This window comes from Sardina pilchardus, chromosome 6 (assembly GCF_963854185.1).
Source record: "Sardina pilchardus chromosome 6, fSarPil1.1, whole genome shotgun sequence".
Classification (NCBI taxonomy): Eukaryota; Metazoa; Chordata; class Actinopteri; order Clupeiformes; family Clupeidae; genus Sardina; species Sardina pilchardus.
In genome coordinates, this window is record NC_084999.1 from 14842578 (window position 1) to 14858252 (window position 15675).

The window sequence follows — 15675 nt, forward strand, 5'->3', positions numbered from 1 at the left end:
TTCAACACAAACTTCTATACTGTAGTCACGACCCACAAACATAGTGAAATAACAAAAGCACGCACACACAACTACACATATGGACACAAACACTAAAAGATTCAACTTTCACACCCTTAAATCATAAACATACAGTACCTGTAGCATACTCATTCACAACCATATATGGACACTCATCCACCCACGCTCACACACAGTCAGTATTTACTTATCCATACTATAAATACACACACTTACTCACATCCTGCTCCTCACACACCTCTGTGAACACAGACCCCCAGAGGAAGCAGACAGTCCAGGGTGTTCACCCCAGCATAACAATGAGCCCCCTGCTAACGTATCAGGCTGCCCTGCTTGACATGCCATGCGGCTCTTCCCCCCCGAAAGGCCCATTAATATGACATGAGTGTCTGTATGATATTCTCCCTCTCTGTCACTCCAGCAACAAACACATGTGTCGGCTGCTCTGACTGCACAGCCAAGACCTGAATACCAAAGCCCGGTTCTGAGTTCATATTAATCCCTACTGACCTTGAGTGGGACCGGCAGGGGCTAGTGAATGATGGAATGGTTTGGAATTAGCTCCGAAAGGCAGATGTGTGTAGTCATTGTAGGGCAACAATGCAATTAATCGTGCCAGTGTTCATGTTTGTTTTTGTAGCCAAATAATAATCAGAACAATGTTTCTTCGACAGTAATAATAGAGGCAATCATTCTGTCCTCCATCTCTCCTCCTTGGCCTATATAGCTGAATCTCTCTCTCTCCTCTTTCTCTATCCCTCTCTGCACTCTCTCATTTTCTCGTTCTCCCCCTCTCCCCTAATGTCTTCCCTCGCTCTCTCCAGATCCTCCTACCATCACAGATGTGAAGCATCTCAGTTCGGCTCAGCTGGGGAAGACCGCTCTCCTCCGCTGTGAGGCCATGGCTGTGCCAACCGCCACCTTCGAGTGGTACAAGGATGACCACAGGTAAGTAAGGGTGGTCAGCCGGGGTGACCTAGATGTGCTATAGTTGTATCAAAGATACTTAAAATACAACCGTCTCTGGTTGTATAATATGAATCCCAAATCAGTTCTCCAAAATGTCTTTGAATTGTATGCAATACTGTAACAGTCTAACTACAACTCCAATCGTGTTCTAGTTCCAGTCTTCCGGGTTGAGCAAAAATATGACTGAAGCATTTAAACTGAAGCATTTAAACTAAATTGGGGATTTGAAATGATGAAATACTGTATAAGAACATTTTAATTGTAGCACAGTCTTTCTCTGCATTTATCTTGCTGTAGTGTAGTGTAGTGTAAGTACATGTGGTGAATAGTATCTGATTCGGGGAGGGCACGCGACAAAAGCTATGGCAGCAAGCACCAGCCCTGATTAGAGCAAATGTCCCCAGGAAAACCTCTCCCCCACTCACAGATAGTTGACGGTGACTGTAGAAGGGAGAGGGAGAGGAGGATGGAGAGGGAGAGGGAGAGGGAAGGCGTGAAGGAGGGAGGGCAAAATGAGATGGCAGCGTTTCAGAACAGGTCCACTAACTCTGTGAATTAAACATCAGTCGCTCCCCTGACCGCTCGACGCCTGGGGGAGGTGAGAAACGAGATGAGCGCCCAGAAGTCTTCCTCTCCGCGGGCCCAGCAGTGGGAGAGGGGGTCCAGTCACACGTCTGATGGAATGATTGAATGATTTTTTTCCTCCTTTTTACTACCTTTTCCCTACCTCCTCCTCCTCCTCCTCCTCCTCCTCCTCTCCCCTCCTCCTCCTCCTCCTCCTCCTCCTCCTCCTGTCTCTCCCTGCAGACCTGTAGAAAGTGACAACACCCTCCGGATCAAGAACGAGAAGACGCGTTCGCTGCTCCTCTTCACCAACGTGACGGAGAAGCACTACGGCAACTACACCTGCTTCGCCTCCAACCGCCTCGGAGCCTCCAACGCCAGCATGCTACTACTGCGTGAGTCCCTCAGGGCCGCGACACACACACCTGCCCGCGACACACACACCTGCCCGTGCCACACACACCTGCGAGACATGGGGCGCCCCAAAATATCAAGCAAATACAGATGGCGGCTAGAAATTAAAAACCTCATTTACACTGGCGAACAGTAAACAATCTGATTTGTCCATACTCCAATTCTTCTTATTTTTATGTCAGTCTGTTTGGCCCTTTTTATAATTACATTTGCATTTTCTTGTCTGTAATGATTAATATTTCTTTTGGGGTGATTTCATTTGAATTTACTTAAAACTTTTAGTCATTTTGTTCCCACTGCTTTCTTGCTGTTTTATGGCTGGGAGATAGACTTGGAGATAATATAATGAGCTCACTGACATACAATTTCTCACTGAACAACTGAATACAATTTCACTGCAGAACAGTGAGTTGGTTTAAACAGCCAGAATATATTTAAGACAAAATCACATTTACTTGATTTGTTACTCACTTTTCCTAGTCAATCCGCGCCAAAAAGCACCATGAATATTCACACTCGCTTTTCCTTAATAAAAACGAAGTATTTTGTTCAGGAAGAGAAAATTAACTTCTTAATAAGATTAGATCTTGCTTTCATACCAAGTGGGTTTACTTAGTTTGTTGTCAACATTGATGATTCTGTTGCTGGCCTGTAGTTAGACAAAAGGTTTTCTGCCTACTGCAGATGAAATGAAATGTACAAAGTTTGTTGGAATGAAGGAATGCATACAAATCATTTTGATTTGATTGCATCTTGAATTGAGTCCAAGTCCTCCCAAATACTCATTCTGGGTAGCTGAAGGAATTATAGCTGCTGAAGAATTACCTGAAGAAGTAAAGAAAATCGTCATAATTCTGTAATCACCATGGTAATCTTCTACCATATTTCTCTAAAAATTGATTGAGGGAATAAACCACAGTGGTCTATTATTCCACTGCAACTATAAATGCTTTTCATCAATAGCATTCAACTTATATAGCCTCTTACGTATAGATGGATCTTAAAGCCAGCCAGTAGGCCTACTCGATATGTACTGTAGGATTCATTTGAGGATATGTTCAATTGTGTCCTCTTCTCAAAGCCAATTACCAGCATTTGTTTTTGATGTTGATCATTTCATTCAAAAGGAAATACACTATCTGTTCCTTTTTTCCGTTTTTGATGTCAGATTTGCACATGTATGTGTATCTGTGCATTTGTATAAGATGTTTCCAGCATAATCATAATATACCATCTGTATCTCTTAGTTTTCTCCTCAGTGTAAACTCTGTCATCTTTGGCTATAATGCAGCTAAAGTGTCATTAAGATGTATCTCTGCGTCGTCTCATTCAGATAGCAGGCAAATTCTTCTTCTGCAGGCAGGCCTTCCTCTTCACTGTTTGTTGTAATGACATACATGCTTGGACTTTCATCCACACTCCTTTCATTGGGCTGCAAACCTTAAATAGGCAAATTAAGGCAATATAATGTGTAGTTAGTTCAGTATCAATTTGGCGAAAGAGCCACATAAACCTCTCCTATGTCCCTCATACTTCCACTAACCTCTCTCTCTCTCTCTCTCTATCTCTTTCTCCTTCCTTAGTCTCTCTCAGGCCACTGCACTCTCCATCCCTCTTTTTTCCTGGCCCATTACACAAACTCTAAACTCAAACTCTCCTCCTCCTCTGTCTCTTTCTCTTCTTCCTCCATTCCTTCTCTGTGCTCATAAAGTTCTCTTTCCTTACCCACAGGAAGTCGCCCTCCCACCTGTTCCATCATCCCTCGTCGTATCATTCATTCATTCATTCATTCATTCATTCATTCATTCATTCACTAATACATTCATTCATTCACTCATTCACTGTATTCTCATCCTCTCCAAGTGGTTCTCCTGCATGGCAAATGGTTACCTCCTCTACAGCATCCCTCCCTTCAGCTTTTTCGCACTCCATTTCCACACATTAGCTTCTCTTCTTCGCAAATCGCCGGGTGATTCTTTAGCCACCACTCCTCTATTCTCTTCTCTCCCTCTCTCCCTCTCTCCCTCTCTCTCTCTGAGAACACATTACCATCTTAAGTGAGTGCTTCATCTCTCCCGCTCCTCCTCTCTTGCTCCCTCGTTTGCTCATTCGCTCTCATTATCTCCATGAGACTGTGGCGGATGAGTCAAGCGCGGTACCCGCTCCCGTACATCTCTCCTCCCTACATCTCTCCCCTTCCCCTTCCATCTCTCCTTCTTGCCTCCATCTTTCTTCTCCCTATCATCCCCATCTCCTCCCCCTCTCCCGCCGGCTTCCTGGGGGCTAGTCTAGTCCCTACCTCCTCTCTCCCACTATATGCGTCTCTAATGTAGCACCTGCTTTCTTCTCTGCCGCCGATGTCTGATTATTTTTGTCTTTGTTTACCTTTGTTTATGTTTATGACAGAGTGACCTGCCCTCACCTCGGCTAGCATGAAAGGCTATGCAATCTCACTTGTTTGTTTTTTGGGTTGTTTGTTTTTTTTTTCCTTTGTTTGTTTGGCACTTCCATTGTCTGTGTCCTCCATGTTCCCCCATCACTCAGTGTCCGGTGTGCACAGCAGGTCTTGTTTGGTAGACTTGGCACGGTTTCCCCGCAAAACAGCCGCGCCGCCGATATACGATTGACTGAAGTGCCCCATTCTCACAGGGTCTCGCGTTCTTGTCTGGGTTTTCCATTTTCTCCATTCAGTTCTCTTCTCTCACATGATATCCCTCTTCTTCTTCATCTTTATCTCTGACACTCTATCTCTCTCTTCTTGCCCTCTTTCTCTCTTTCTCTCTCTCTCTCTCTCTCTCTCTCTTTCTCTTTCTCTTTCATTTTGTGCTGCTTTGTAACTCCCCGGCCGCTTTCTCTGGCGTCAACTGAATGTGAATTAATCATGGAGGGTCTTCATTTACATCTTGGGTCTTGTTCTGTCTCACTTTTTTTTTCTCTGGACCCCTCCCTCACCCTCCAACTCAATCTTTCTCTCTGAGGTAGTCTTTGCCTTCTGACTATTTGCTTCCTTTCTTTGCATTGTTAGCTGCAGCTCATCTTTTTCCGCCCTCAATCTCTGTCTCTCATTCACCCTTTCTCTCTCTCTCTCTCTCTCTCTCTCTGTCTTCCCCATGGTAACGCCCGCTCTGTCTGTTCCTATCTGCAGGACCAGAGGCAGCGTACAACGGAGGCGTTTCAGACGGGAGTCGTGTGAATGGCCTGGGCCTTTGGCTAGGCCTGTCCGCATGTGTACTCCTGAAAGCCTAGAGCCTGTCTCGTCCCTCCCCCACTCCCCCTACCGACAATGTGAGGAAAAAGAGAAGAGAAGACGAGGATGAAGATGAAGACGAAGGTGGTGATGATAACGATGGCTAACAAGAAGAAGAAAATGATGATGATGACGACGACGAAGGAGTCTTTAATTATGAACCCATCACTGTGAACAAAAAGAATTATGCATTAAGTCCAGGAGCCATCGCTGCATCACACAGCAAATCCATCCTCTCCCTCCCTCTCTCTCTCTCTCTCGTTCTCTCTTTCTCTCTCTCTCTCCTTCTCTGTCTCCTTCTCTCTCTCTTTCTTCTCCTACATCCTCCTTGTCTTCTCCTGTTCAGTCTGTTCCATCTTCAGATCATCTTCAGCTTTTCACCAGGCTCTGTTATGTGTTCATGATGAAGGTCAACCTGATGTAATGATGATAACAATAACAACAGCATCAATAATAATAATAATAATAATAATAATAGTAAGCCCAGTCAGCTTCAGCTTATTCACTTTACGTATGTGCATTAAGATGATTTTCCATTGAAGCTGATGTTAGTGTGAGGGCCAGGATGGTGGTGATGGTGAAGATGATGGTGAAGATGATAACAATAAAACTAGACCATGCGACCTTTTAAATGACAGATGTCGGAGGCCACTCATCAGCAGAGCCTGGTGACCTTCTGCCCACTGCGCAGCATGTAAAATATTTGGATGGCGCCCCCTCTGGGCACTCTTGATACTGCTGCTACGAATGATGTCAATACACACACCGCATTCAGCATCCTATTTCTCTCCATCCATGACCGACCGACCATGGGACAGTGGCCATCTTTATGTTCCGCATCTTCACGTCCAGTTCGCTCATTCATACCTCTCACCTCATACACCTCTCTCCGCCTATCAGAGTCGTCCCAGTGTAAATATGCAGCACAGAGGCCAATGTCACAGTCCCCACATTTGGCTTATTTCTAAGGAAACAAAAAAAAAACCACACACACACACAAGCTACAAAAAAAAAAAAAAATGTTACCCATAATCCAGTCTGTCTGAGTACCTCTTGACCAGGAGGAAGTGTCTTCAGTGTCGCCTACTTTGAGTGCAGCCATTACCATTCTCCTCTGTCTCGCTTGTGGATAGCATGTACCGGTTAGAGATGTCCCCTTGTTGTGACCCCTCTCGTCCCCTGCCTCCCCCCCCAGGCCCCCCCCCAGCCCTGCACTGTGTACGTACCCCTCCCTGCAAGGCTAATCGCTTTTTACTTTTTTGGTGTTAATACAATAATGAAGAAGTGACTACGTACTTTAGCTAAACATGGTAACAGTAAAATTCACGTGGCGAAATATATCTTCTGTAAACCGACAGTGCTGATTACTGGTTGTTTGCGCAGAAATCTTTTTATACGTTGCTCTGTAAAAAAAACAAAACAAACAAAAAAAAACACTTTCATTAAATCAGAAAAATGAGAATTCTTTTTTCTAACCCCCAAAAGGTGACTCTGTCATGTCACGATGAGCTTTGTTTAAAAAACAGAATTTGAAGGAGTCCTCTCATCCAAAAACAAGCAATCAGTGAACTGTAATTTAATTTATAATGTCTATGTCCTCAATGTTTTCCATGCTGTTGCTCGTATCTGATGTAGGTTAAACTACTTCATTCAACCATACTGTAATATGTTTATATACAAAGCGGTAGATCAGCTGAAACCCTCTCCACACAGAAGCGAGATAAACCCAGTGAAAAATTGGGCTGGGGGTTACATAAAGCCGTAATTAGCAATTACCTCTGATTCACTAAGCAAGGGGACCGTTGCGTTCCCCCTCCCTCCCTCCAGCCGGCGGGAGACAGAACTCATAAATCAAACTCAATCCCGGCATTGACAGGATCCTCTTCAAGGACAACTCTCCCCCCCCCTTGCCTTCGCCACGTCGAGAGTTAGCCTCGCACACAGGGCCATTGCGGGCTAATTAGCATTTTTGCACAGAAAGGCCTGTGCTTAAAGCGAAGTGGGATCGGGCTCGGCGGTTTGCGTGAATGTGCACCCACTCTCAGCATGCAGGCCCCGCTCTTCATGTCTGACGCACGCATATGCCTCCACAAAAATTCCCCAATGAGCTGAGAAGAAGGGTATCCATTCACAGGAATGAATTAAACCAATGAATAACATTGTTCGACCTTGTATATAGCTCACCCTCTGAACCCACACCTGTTTGATTTAGCTTCACTTTTCGTACGTTAAAACCAGCAATAACCCCTGAACGTGAAAGCAGATATTGATTTTAGGTCCTCTAAATGGAATGTAAAGTACAAATAAAACTATAACTGTAGTGATTTTTTTTAAAAGAATGCCAGAAGCTCTCAAACAGATCAATGATTGTGTACTGTATAAAACCAGTGGTGCCCTCGTGTGTTTTGGTAACGTTTGCTTGAAGCCTTTGGAAGTCATTTTGCAAAGACATGTCTGTGAAGGCATTGAACGTGTGTCTATGCATGATCATGTGAATCCAATGTGGGGGAGAACGAGCCTGTATGAGCCTATGTTTGTCTCCATAGCCTCGTGCCGCCACCGTGCAATCGTGAAATCTCTTCTAGGTGTAGTGAATCCAGACTAAAGGGCAACAACACATGCATTCCTCCCCCCCTCTCGCGCTCTACCTACGGAAGCCCACAAGACACCTATGGGTTCAGTTCTTAAGCACAAAACCTGGTGTTCTGGTCAGTGTGTCATTTTCTGTCATTTCTTTGTATCCTTTTTTGTATGCTACTCAGTGATTTCCTCATTTGCTCCATCCTTTCACTCAGCTGCCTGTCTTCTCCACTCTTACGCCATCTTCACATCTCAACATCAAAGTTGAATTGTCAAGTATAAACATCTCTGTGTACATATTCTCTCTTCAGAGGAAAAAAAAAAGAAACAAGATACAAATCAAAATGAAAAAGAAAACATGTCATGTTCCTCGATGTGGGTCTAAAAAAAAGCATGTAAATGTTTGTTATGGGTGGATTTAAAAAAAAGAAAAAGAAAAAAAAAAGACCTGAAAAAGTCCTGAGTATTGTGTATGGGCCAGATTGGGGTGGGTGTATGTTTTAAATGTGGAAGTTGGGGCTTTGTTTTTTTTCTCTCTCTTTTCTTTCTTTTTCTTTTGTTTTCTTTTGTTTTCTCCTTATGACCCCTTGCAAAAGAGAAGCCGATTAAGTGTCACCATAAGATTTCCCCTTCAGCAGACTTGACAAAGGCACACCTCCCAGGGAAGGCAGCTCAGCGCACTGCGGGGTCAGATCTGGTGTGGGTCAGGATCCGGGGTGGTCCGTCCGGAAAGTTCCAGAAGGATCCAGCTGCAAGCTGTATTAGAGTGCTGGCTGCATGTCATCCTCACCTCTTAGTTCATGTTAGTTTCCTATCCAACACACACAAGAAATCGGGAGAGTCACCGTGACTGCCTAACTGCTTCTCCCAGCCAAGAGAGGGGCGGTGGGACAGGGGGAGATGGGCAGAACTTGACCAGTGAACCCCCCCCCCAGACAGGGGCACTATCCATCACTATCAGTCTAGTGTGTGGCAACATACTGTACGTCCTCCTCGGCATCATTCTTTTCATGATAATTGCCATAACACCATAAAGTATGGAAGCAGTATGCACAGTGATGTTTATATGTGCAAAGGTGACAATCAGTTGGTGACAAGTCGTGATCTGCAGTCATACAAAGTCTGCCTGAACAGAAGTAAAACTGATGATGTTAAAACAGTATTATTATTATTATTATTATTATTATTAAATGTATCATAACCAACATTCATTTGTTAACTAAACACAACAAAATAGAGAATCTGCATGCAAGTAGGTAGACGGAGTTCTCTGCTGTCACCACAGAGAGATGCTGTTTCACACCATTAGTTTGTACATATTGAAATTCCTTAAAATATTATTGTTTACATGTTTTTTTATGAAAGAGAAAACACTATTTGACCTTTCTGTACTAAGTTTTCTGAATGGTTACAACAATAACTAGATTTAGAGAGACATAGTCATTATTGGATGCTTAGCGTATGTATGTAGTAATTTATTGTTTTTTTATTCATGAGTCAAGATTTGTGCCGAGGCAAAAGTCACCACATGGTGCTGATCTATTTCTGTGTGAGCAGACAAATCTGACTCAGTTTTAAATGCAACACAGAATCAATACTCTATTGAATCTTGAAATAGAGTAATTTATCCTGGGGCTTGCACTACAATGGCCCAATGCCTGAATTAGTCTTGGAGTGGTCTGTTCAGCCACAGCTTAAAGATAGATATTTCGCTGACCAGCAAACAGAACCCAGTAATTGCACCAAATGATCGTGTAACGCTGACTTTGTAAAAATGAGGTTTTAAACTGCAAAAAGGAAAAGCACCTCTACACATTCAAATTAACAGCTAGATGTCAATCTTTTTAAGTGAGGAGTCTTAGCCTTTAGTGTCAAGTTATGACATGCAATATTTTACTGAGTAAATTACACTAATGTTTGAGGATTGATTGACATAAAGCGAGTGTTATTTTTTAAACCAATGCCTGTGGATACTGTGTATCCAAAGGTTGATGTCTGAAAACTGAAAAGTGAACTCAAAGCATAAAACATTACTATGTGTGAGAATCAAGTTATTAATAGTCACACAGTCGACAGAAAACAGTTGATTAGGCAGTCGCAAATCAGCGTGAAGGACTTACAGGATGTAACATGCACTTTGATTATTGTAACTGTAGTTAGTTAACTAGGTCTTACATAGGCAGTTAAAGATAGATAGATAGACCGATAGATACAGTAGATAGAGAAAATAGGGCGAGAAAACAACCAGAGCATATGGGTTGGAAAAAATGCAGACGGATGAATCTGCTGTGTGTTACCTGAGCAGCAGACAGTTGACTGAATGATCACCCACTCCCCCATCAGGTCTGCCTCTCTGCAGAGCCGCACTGCTGAAGCCGCAGATGGCCTCCATCAATCGCCTGTCCCTCACAACAGCAGGTACCCTGCAATTACTATCACAGCCAAGCAGAAACTTTCCGCCACCAATCAGGCCAAACAATAAGGCCCCGTCCGCCGCTCCCGCCCCAACCTCTCCCCCTCCCTCGCTCTCCCGTCCTCCCTCCCGTTTGAATGTCAACGATGCGAGAGACACTCCCAACTTATCCTCATCTCTGCCTGTCAGTCGCAGGCGAGCCTACAGCTGCTTCAACAGAAAGGGAGCATTTAGGGTTCCTCTGAATCTCTGTAGAGCTTTTACATGCAAACTGTCACTCAAGTCACCAATTGAGATCAGTGCAGCAGGTCAGACATGCCCATTTCTCCCCCCCACCCCGACGACCTTTGACCTCTTGACCCCTCTTCCCCATTGCCTCTCTCCTTAACCCAGATTGAAAAACCTGACTGACCCTTCACCATTCTTTTCCATCCCTGCCTGTGTTAATGTGTGTGTGTGTGTGTGTGTGTGTATGTGTGTGTGAACCAAGTTATCAGTCTGTGTATGAGTGTGTTTGTTTGTGTCTATGAGAGAGAACGAGCGTGTCAGCATGTTTGCATGTGTATGACAGAGAGAGAAAGAGAGAGAGCATAGAATGTGAGAGTGTATTGTGTGGGAGAACTTGAGGTCGAGTGCTTTGCATGTTTGTGTCTGTGTGCCTATGAGTGCAGGTTGGATGTTTATTTTCTCCATGTCCGTCTCCATCACCGGGCATCCTCATAGTGGGCATGTTGAGTTGTAAATGTATTTCAGACTTCTGCTGATTTTTTTTAAACCCTTTTTCTAAGTGTTGGATTTCAGAAAATATATATAAACCTAATATATATATATGAATATATATGAATATATAACATCCAAGGAAAACAACCGGACTAAATTACAATGGACACATCTGAGCGTTGTCTTCCACTCCCACTGGTCATGTGTCGTGCTTCAGTATGTTGACTCTGCTGATTCACTTGAGTTCCCGTTTTTGTCCCGTTAATGTCCCTTTCTTTCCCAGTGTGTAAGAATATTGTCAAAAATTCCATGAAGAGGAGAAAAAAGATAACTTAAATGGACTTTAAAAAAGAACAACAATAAAGCTGAATTTTGTTTTTAACATAACCTGTGTCGACTGTTTTTACTGGAATGACTTCGCTTTGGGGTTTCCCAATTCTGTGGTATGGAGAAGAGAAAACTGATGACAAGGGGTGTCCTACGAAGCAAGTTAGACAAATCTAGGTTATCTAGACATATCGAGGCTGCACAAAGCCTTAACTCGGGTATTAAGTTAAGTGATCCTACGACAGCAGGTATGTGATAAATTTGTCAAACTAGGCTTTCAGCTCAGATCTGTGCGCGTTCTCGTGGTTGGGGTGATTTTGACCAATCGGGAAACGTGGAGACGCACAAGACAGCCTAGGTTTAAAAACGATTACTTCCGCATTTATGAGCGGTAGCGAAATCTAGGGTGGTCTTTTTTAGTGTCTAACCTATAACATCAAAAAGTCGATGGTCATCAGATATTGTATGGCATGCATGTCCATAGTAGTGACATATGGTATCCGCCGTTCATTCCGACATACCAGCACTCCGACATTGACGTCCAATTGTCGTAGTGGAGGCATGTCTCCTTATGGGAAAAAGTCCCACCACTCCGACATTTTTTTTTTTCATGGTCGCAGTGGCGGTATTTCACTTTTTTTTCAAACAACGTGCCATTCCGACATGAGGTAATTAATAGGCTATTAATGTTACAGTTATTATTTTGCTGTCACTTCGTCTTTTTTATGGCCTAGAAGGTTGTATTTGGTATCTGTGGATAGCTCTAGCTCTCCTCTTTTATCTGACATGCAAGTCATATATTTTTGACCAGGCGTTTCACGAGTAAATCAAACGAAAGTAGCGAGCCGAAGCTATATGACATTCTTATTTGTTTGTCACTTCGTCTGTTTTTATAACACAAAAGGATCGATGTGTTTGGTATCAACGGAAAGCTCTGTTTCTCCTCTTTCATTTGATATGCTTGTCATGTCTGTGCGATGCCTGGTCCCGGAGTAATCCAAGCGAGAGCAGTGGCTGTGTGCGTGAACGCAGAGCAATATAGACTGTAAATATGATATACTTTGATTTAAATTCATGATTTTATTTTATACTTTATACTTGATCGTACAGACACGTGTCTAGTCTCGTTGGAAAGCCCCGGTTCTGCTCTTTCATGCAATATAGGTCTCATTTCGCTGTGACTAATAATCACGGAGCAATGTAACAGAGAAGAATGGGTGTGTTTTTTGACGCACTTTGCATCCGTCGGGCTCATAGGGTCCGTTAAATTGACTTGGAAAAAAATAGGATTTGTAAACTGTCGGAATGGGGGTACTAAAATGTGTCGGATTGGCAGCATGTCTAAATAGCAGCATGTCGAAATAGAGGCATGTCTAAATGGAAGCATGTCGTAGTGGTGGCATGTCTGAGTGGCAGCATGTAACCGTGACATATTTGCACGCACAACATAGTTAAAAGCGCCTTCGAGATTCAAAATGTTTGCAAAGGCGGGGCCGAACCTGTTCAAAGTATGACAGATTAGCACACGTGAGATAACTTCGTTGTTCAAGATAATGGATTGGTTAGAATTGGTCAGAGGGCGGTGATATTTCACGATTTGAGCTATAACTAAGCACATAACCCTCTCCCGAGCAGGTTTGGTTGCGAGCATAAGATACCATGGTGATACAGCGACGCTAAAACAAATCCACTTTCGTATGACAGCATACCCTGGTTTTGAGCGCAAGCAACATACCTCGCTAAGCCACTAATCGAGCTTCGTAGGACACCCCTAGTGTTTCCCTCTCTGTCACTTTCTGGAGTGCATGCACATTGCCTGAGCACGTGCAGACTTCTTTAGCTGGATGTTGTGAAACGTCGGCGTTTCCCTCCAAAATAAAATGGTAAAGTTTTGCTGACTTGCTGAAACTGGTCTGGCTCTTCTTCATATGACTCAGACACTGCATTAAGTAGATAAACTTAATTAGGACAAGCATGTTTGTTGACATACACTTTTTAGCCACAGCAAGTTCTAAAACAGCCTCCTATGTGTGAATATGGATTTAACTATAATTATTGTAAGATCTACAATAGTCTGTATAGCCTTAAAGGGATATTCCGCCATTTTTGGAAATACGCTCATTTTCCACCTCCCCTCGAGCAAAACAATCGATATTTACCTTGTTCCCGTTCATCCAGCCATTCTGTGAGTCTGGCGATACAACTTTTAGCTTCAGTCTAGCATAGATCATTGAATCGGATTAGACCATTAGCTTCTCACCTGCTAGCTTCATGTTTAAAAGTGACAAAGATTTCTGGTAATTTTCCCATTTAAAACGTGTCTCCTCTCAAGTTAGAAAGTGCAATAAGACCAACTGAAAATGAAACCTGGCGTTTTTCTAGGCTGATTTGACATGGAACTACACTCTCATCTGGCGTAATAATCAAGGCAACTTGCAAACGTACCATTGGCGCAGTGATATCGTACGCAGCATCTGAAAATAGTCCCCATAGACAACAAGCAGTAGTAGTGCCAGTAGTGTGTAAGTTGCCTTGATTATTACGCCAGATGAGAGTGTAGTTCCATGTCAAATCAGCCTAGAAAAACGCCAGGTTTTATTTTCAGTTGGTCTTATTGCACTTTTTAACTTGAGAGGAAACACGTTTTAAATGGGAAAATTACCAGAAATCTTTTAAACATGAAGCTAGCAGGCGAGAAGCTAATGGTCTAATCCGATTCAATGATCTATGCTAGGCTGAAGCTAAAAGTTGTATCGCCAGACTCACAGAATGGCTGGATGAACGGGAACAAGGTAAATATCGATTGTTTTGCTCGAGGGGAGGTGGAAAATGAGCGTATTTCCAAAAATGGCGGAATATCCCTTTAAGTCTACTTTATCTGAGTTAGAACGCCTTATTAACTGACCAAATAAAATAAAGCTGCAAGCAGCAATGAGGGTAGCAAGCAGTTAGGCTTGATTACTGTGGCAGCTCAATGCTGTTACTTCAGACATATTGCCATAAGCTGTCAGAGTAAGTTTCATGTCTGGCAACCAAAGCTTGCCTGAAATATAAAATCACTTTCTGTTTGGCGACATCAAAGTGGAATTTGATTGGCTGTGTTGGGCAAACGCTTGAGAATATTGCTTTAACAAACAAGACATATCTAAGGCTCAGTCTGAACTATTAAAAGAAAATGCATTTTTGCTAATTGCAGCGACCCTAGAGGTCAAAGGTCACCAAATTCCTTGGGTGTCCTCCCAAGTTTGGTTTTGATACAAGTAATGGTTGCTGAGATATGAGCTCACTTCGTGTTTGGCATCTTCGCCACAAATGGTCATGGCATGGTCTGAAGAGGGTGACCTGCGAAAACTTGTTCGTGTTTTTGATTGAATCCAATATGGCGGCCGGATCAATTACGTTGATATCACTTATCCTCCACAACTTGTCCGCTGTTGACCTAAGTACCTTCCACAGTATTACCAGACACCACTGGTATGTTTTAATTCCAAGCACAACAGCAGCTACAGGCCAAAAGGCATGTTTCTCGATTGCAGCACCCCCTAGATGTCAAAGATCATCACATTTCTTGAGTGTCCTCCTGATGGGGCCCTGAGTCCATATACTAAGGTTAATTTTGATACTAGGTTGGTTTTGATACGTGCAAGGGTTGCTGAGATATGAGCTCACTTCCTGTCTAGCAACACCACAAATTTCGATTGGCTGTTATGGGTGAACAGTTTAAATTCCAAAGACAAATGCATTTGTGAGCCCTGGTCTGAAGATGCTCTAGCTCAAGTTTGGTGTTGATTTTAAGTGTTTTTGATGAAATCCAAAATGGCGGAAAATCCATCATGGCGGAAAATGACGTCATAGGATGCATTGAACTCGTCTTGGTCCATGGATTTCAACAATACCTCATTATTGAAAATCGGTTAGGTCAAAGGTTATGTGAGTGAACGGCAACTTTGTCCAACTTTGGCCTGTTGGTGGCGCTAAAGTGTATGAGTTGCCGCCATATAATTTGGTGACATGAATCATGGGACTGCCCCAAATCAGTGCCCCAAATTTCACAACTTTTTACCAGACGTTTCTATGGGCTGCCATAGACTCCCATGGTGGAATGATAGGGAAGAATATCAACAAACACAATGGGTGCCTTCGCAGCTTCGCTGCTTGGCCTCCATTAACCATCTCTGACAGGCTGACATGACTTCCATGTTCTATGATCAAACAAGCCACCTGCAAAGGCGGAAGTTTCATAACTTGCCGGTAACCTTGTTAGAGGGGATGCATCCCCTCTATTGAAATCCGGTCGCTTCTTATTATTACAGTGCATGGAAATGCACTGTATTGATATTCCTTCGTTTTTTCTTTTTATTATTATTATTATTCTTCCAGGCCCTAATTACAGTGCATGAAAATGCACTGTACTGTTCTT

General features: G+C 43.1%; 2 protein-coding genes across 2 annotated transcripts in view; both read left to right on the forward strand.

Annotated features, from left to right (window-relative positions):
• iglon5 (IgLON family member 5) overlaps window positions 1-6414 on the forward strand; it is a 150534-nt gene extending 144120 nt beyond the window's left edge. The window contains exons 6-8 of the mRNA XM_062538589.1: window positions 846-969; window positions 1798-1949; window positions 5114-6414. Of these exons, the coding sequence (XP_062394573.1) occupies window positions 846-969; window positions 1798-1949; window positions 5114-5214 (377 nt within the window). The 3' untranslated portion in view covers window positions 5215-6414. The remainder of the gene's footprint in view (window positions 1-845; window positions 970-1797; window positions 1950-5113) is intronic.
• Window positions 1-15675, forward strand: part of si:dkeyp-97a10.2 (uncharacterized) — a 360817-nt gene that overhangs the window by 213533 nt on the left and 131609 nt on the right. The gene's annotated exons all lie outside the window — the stretch shown is intronic.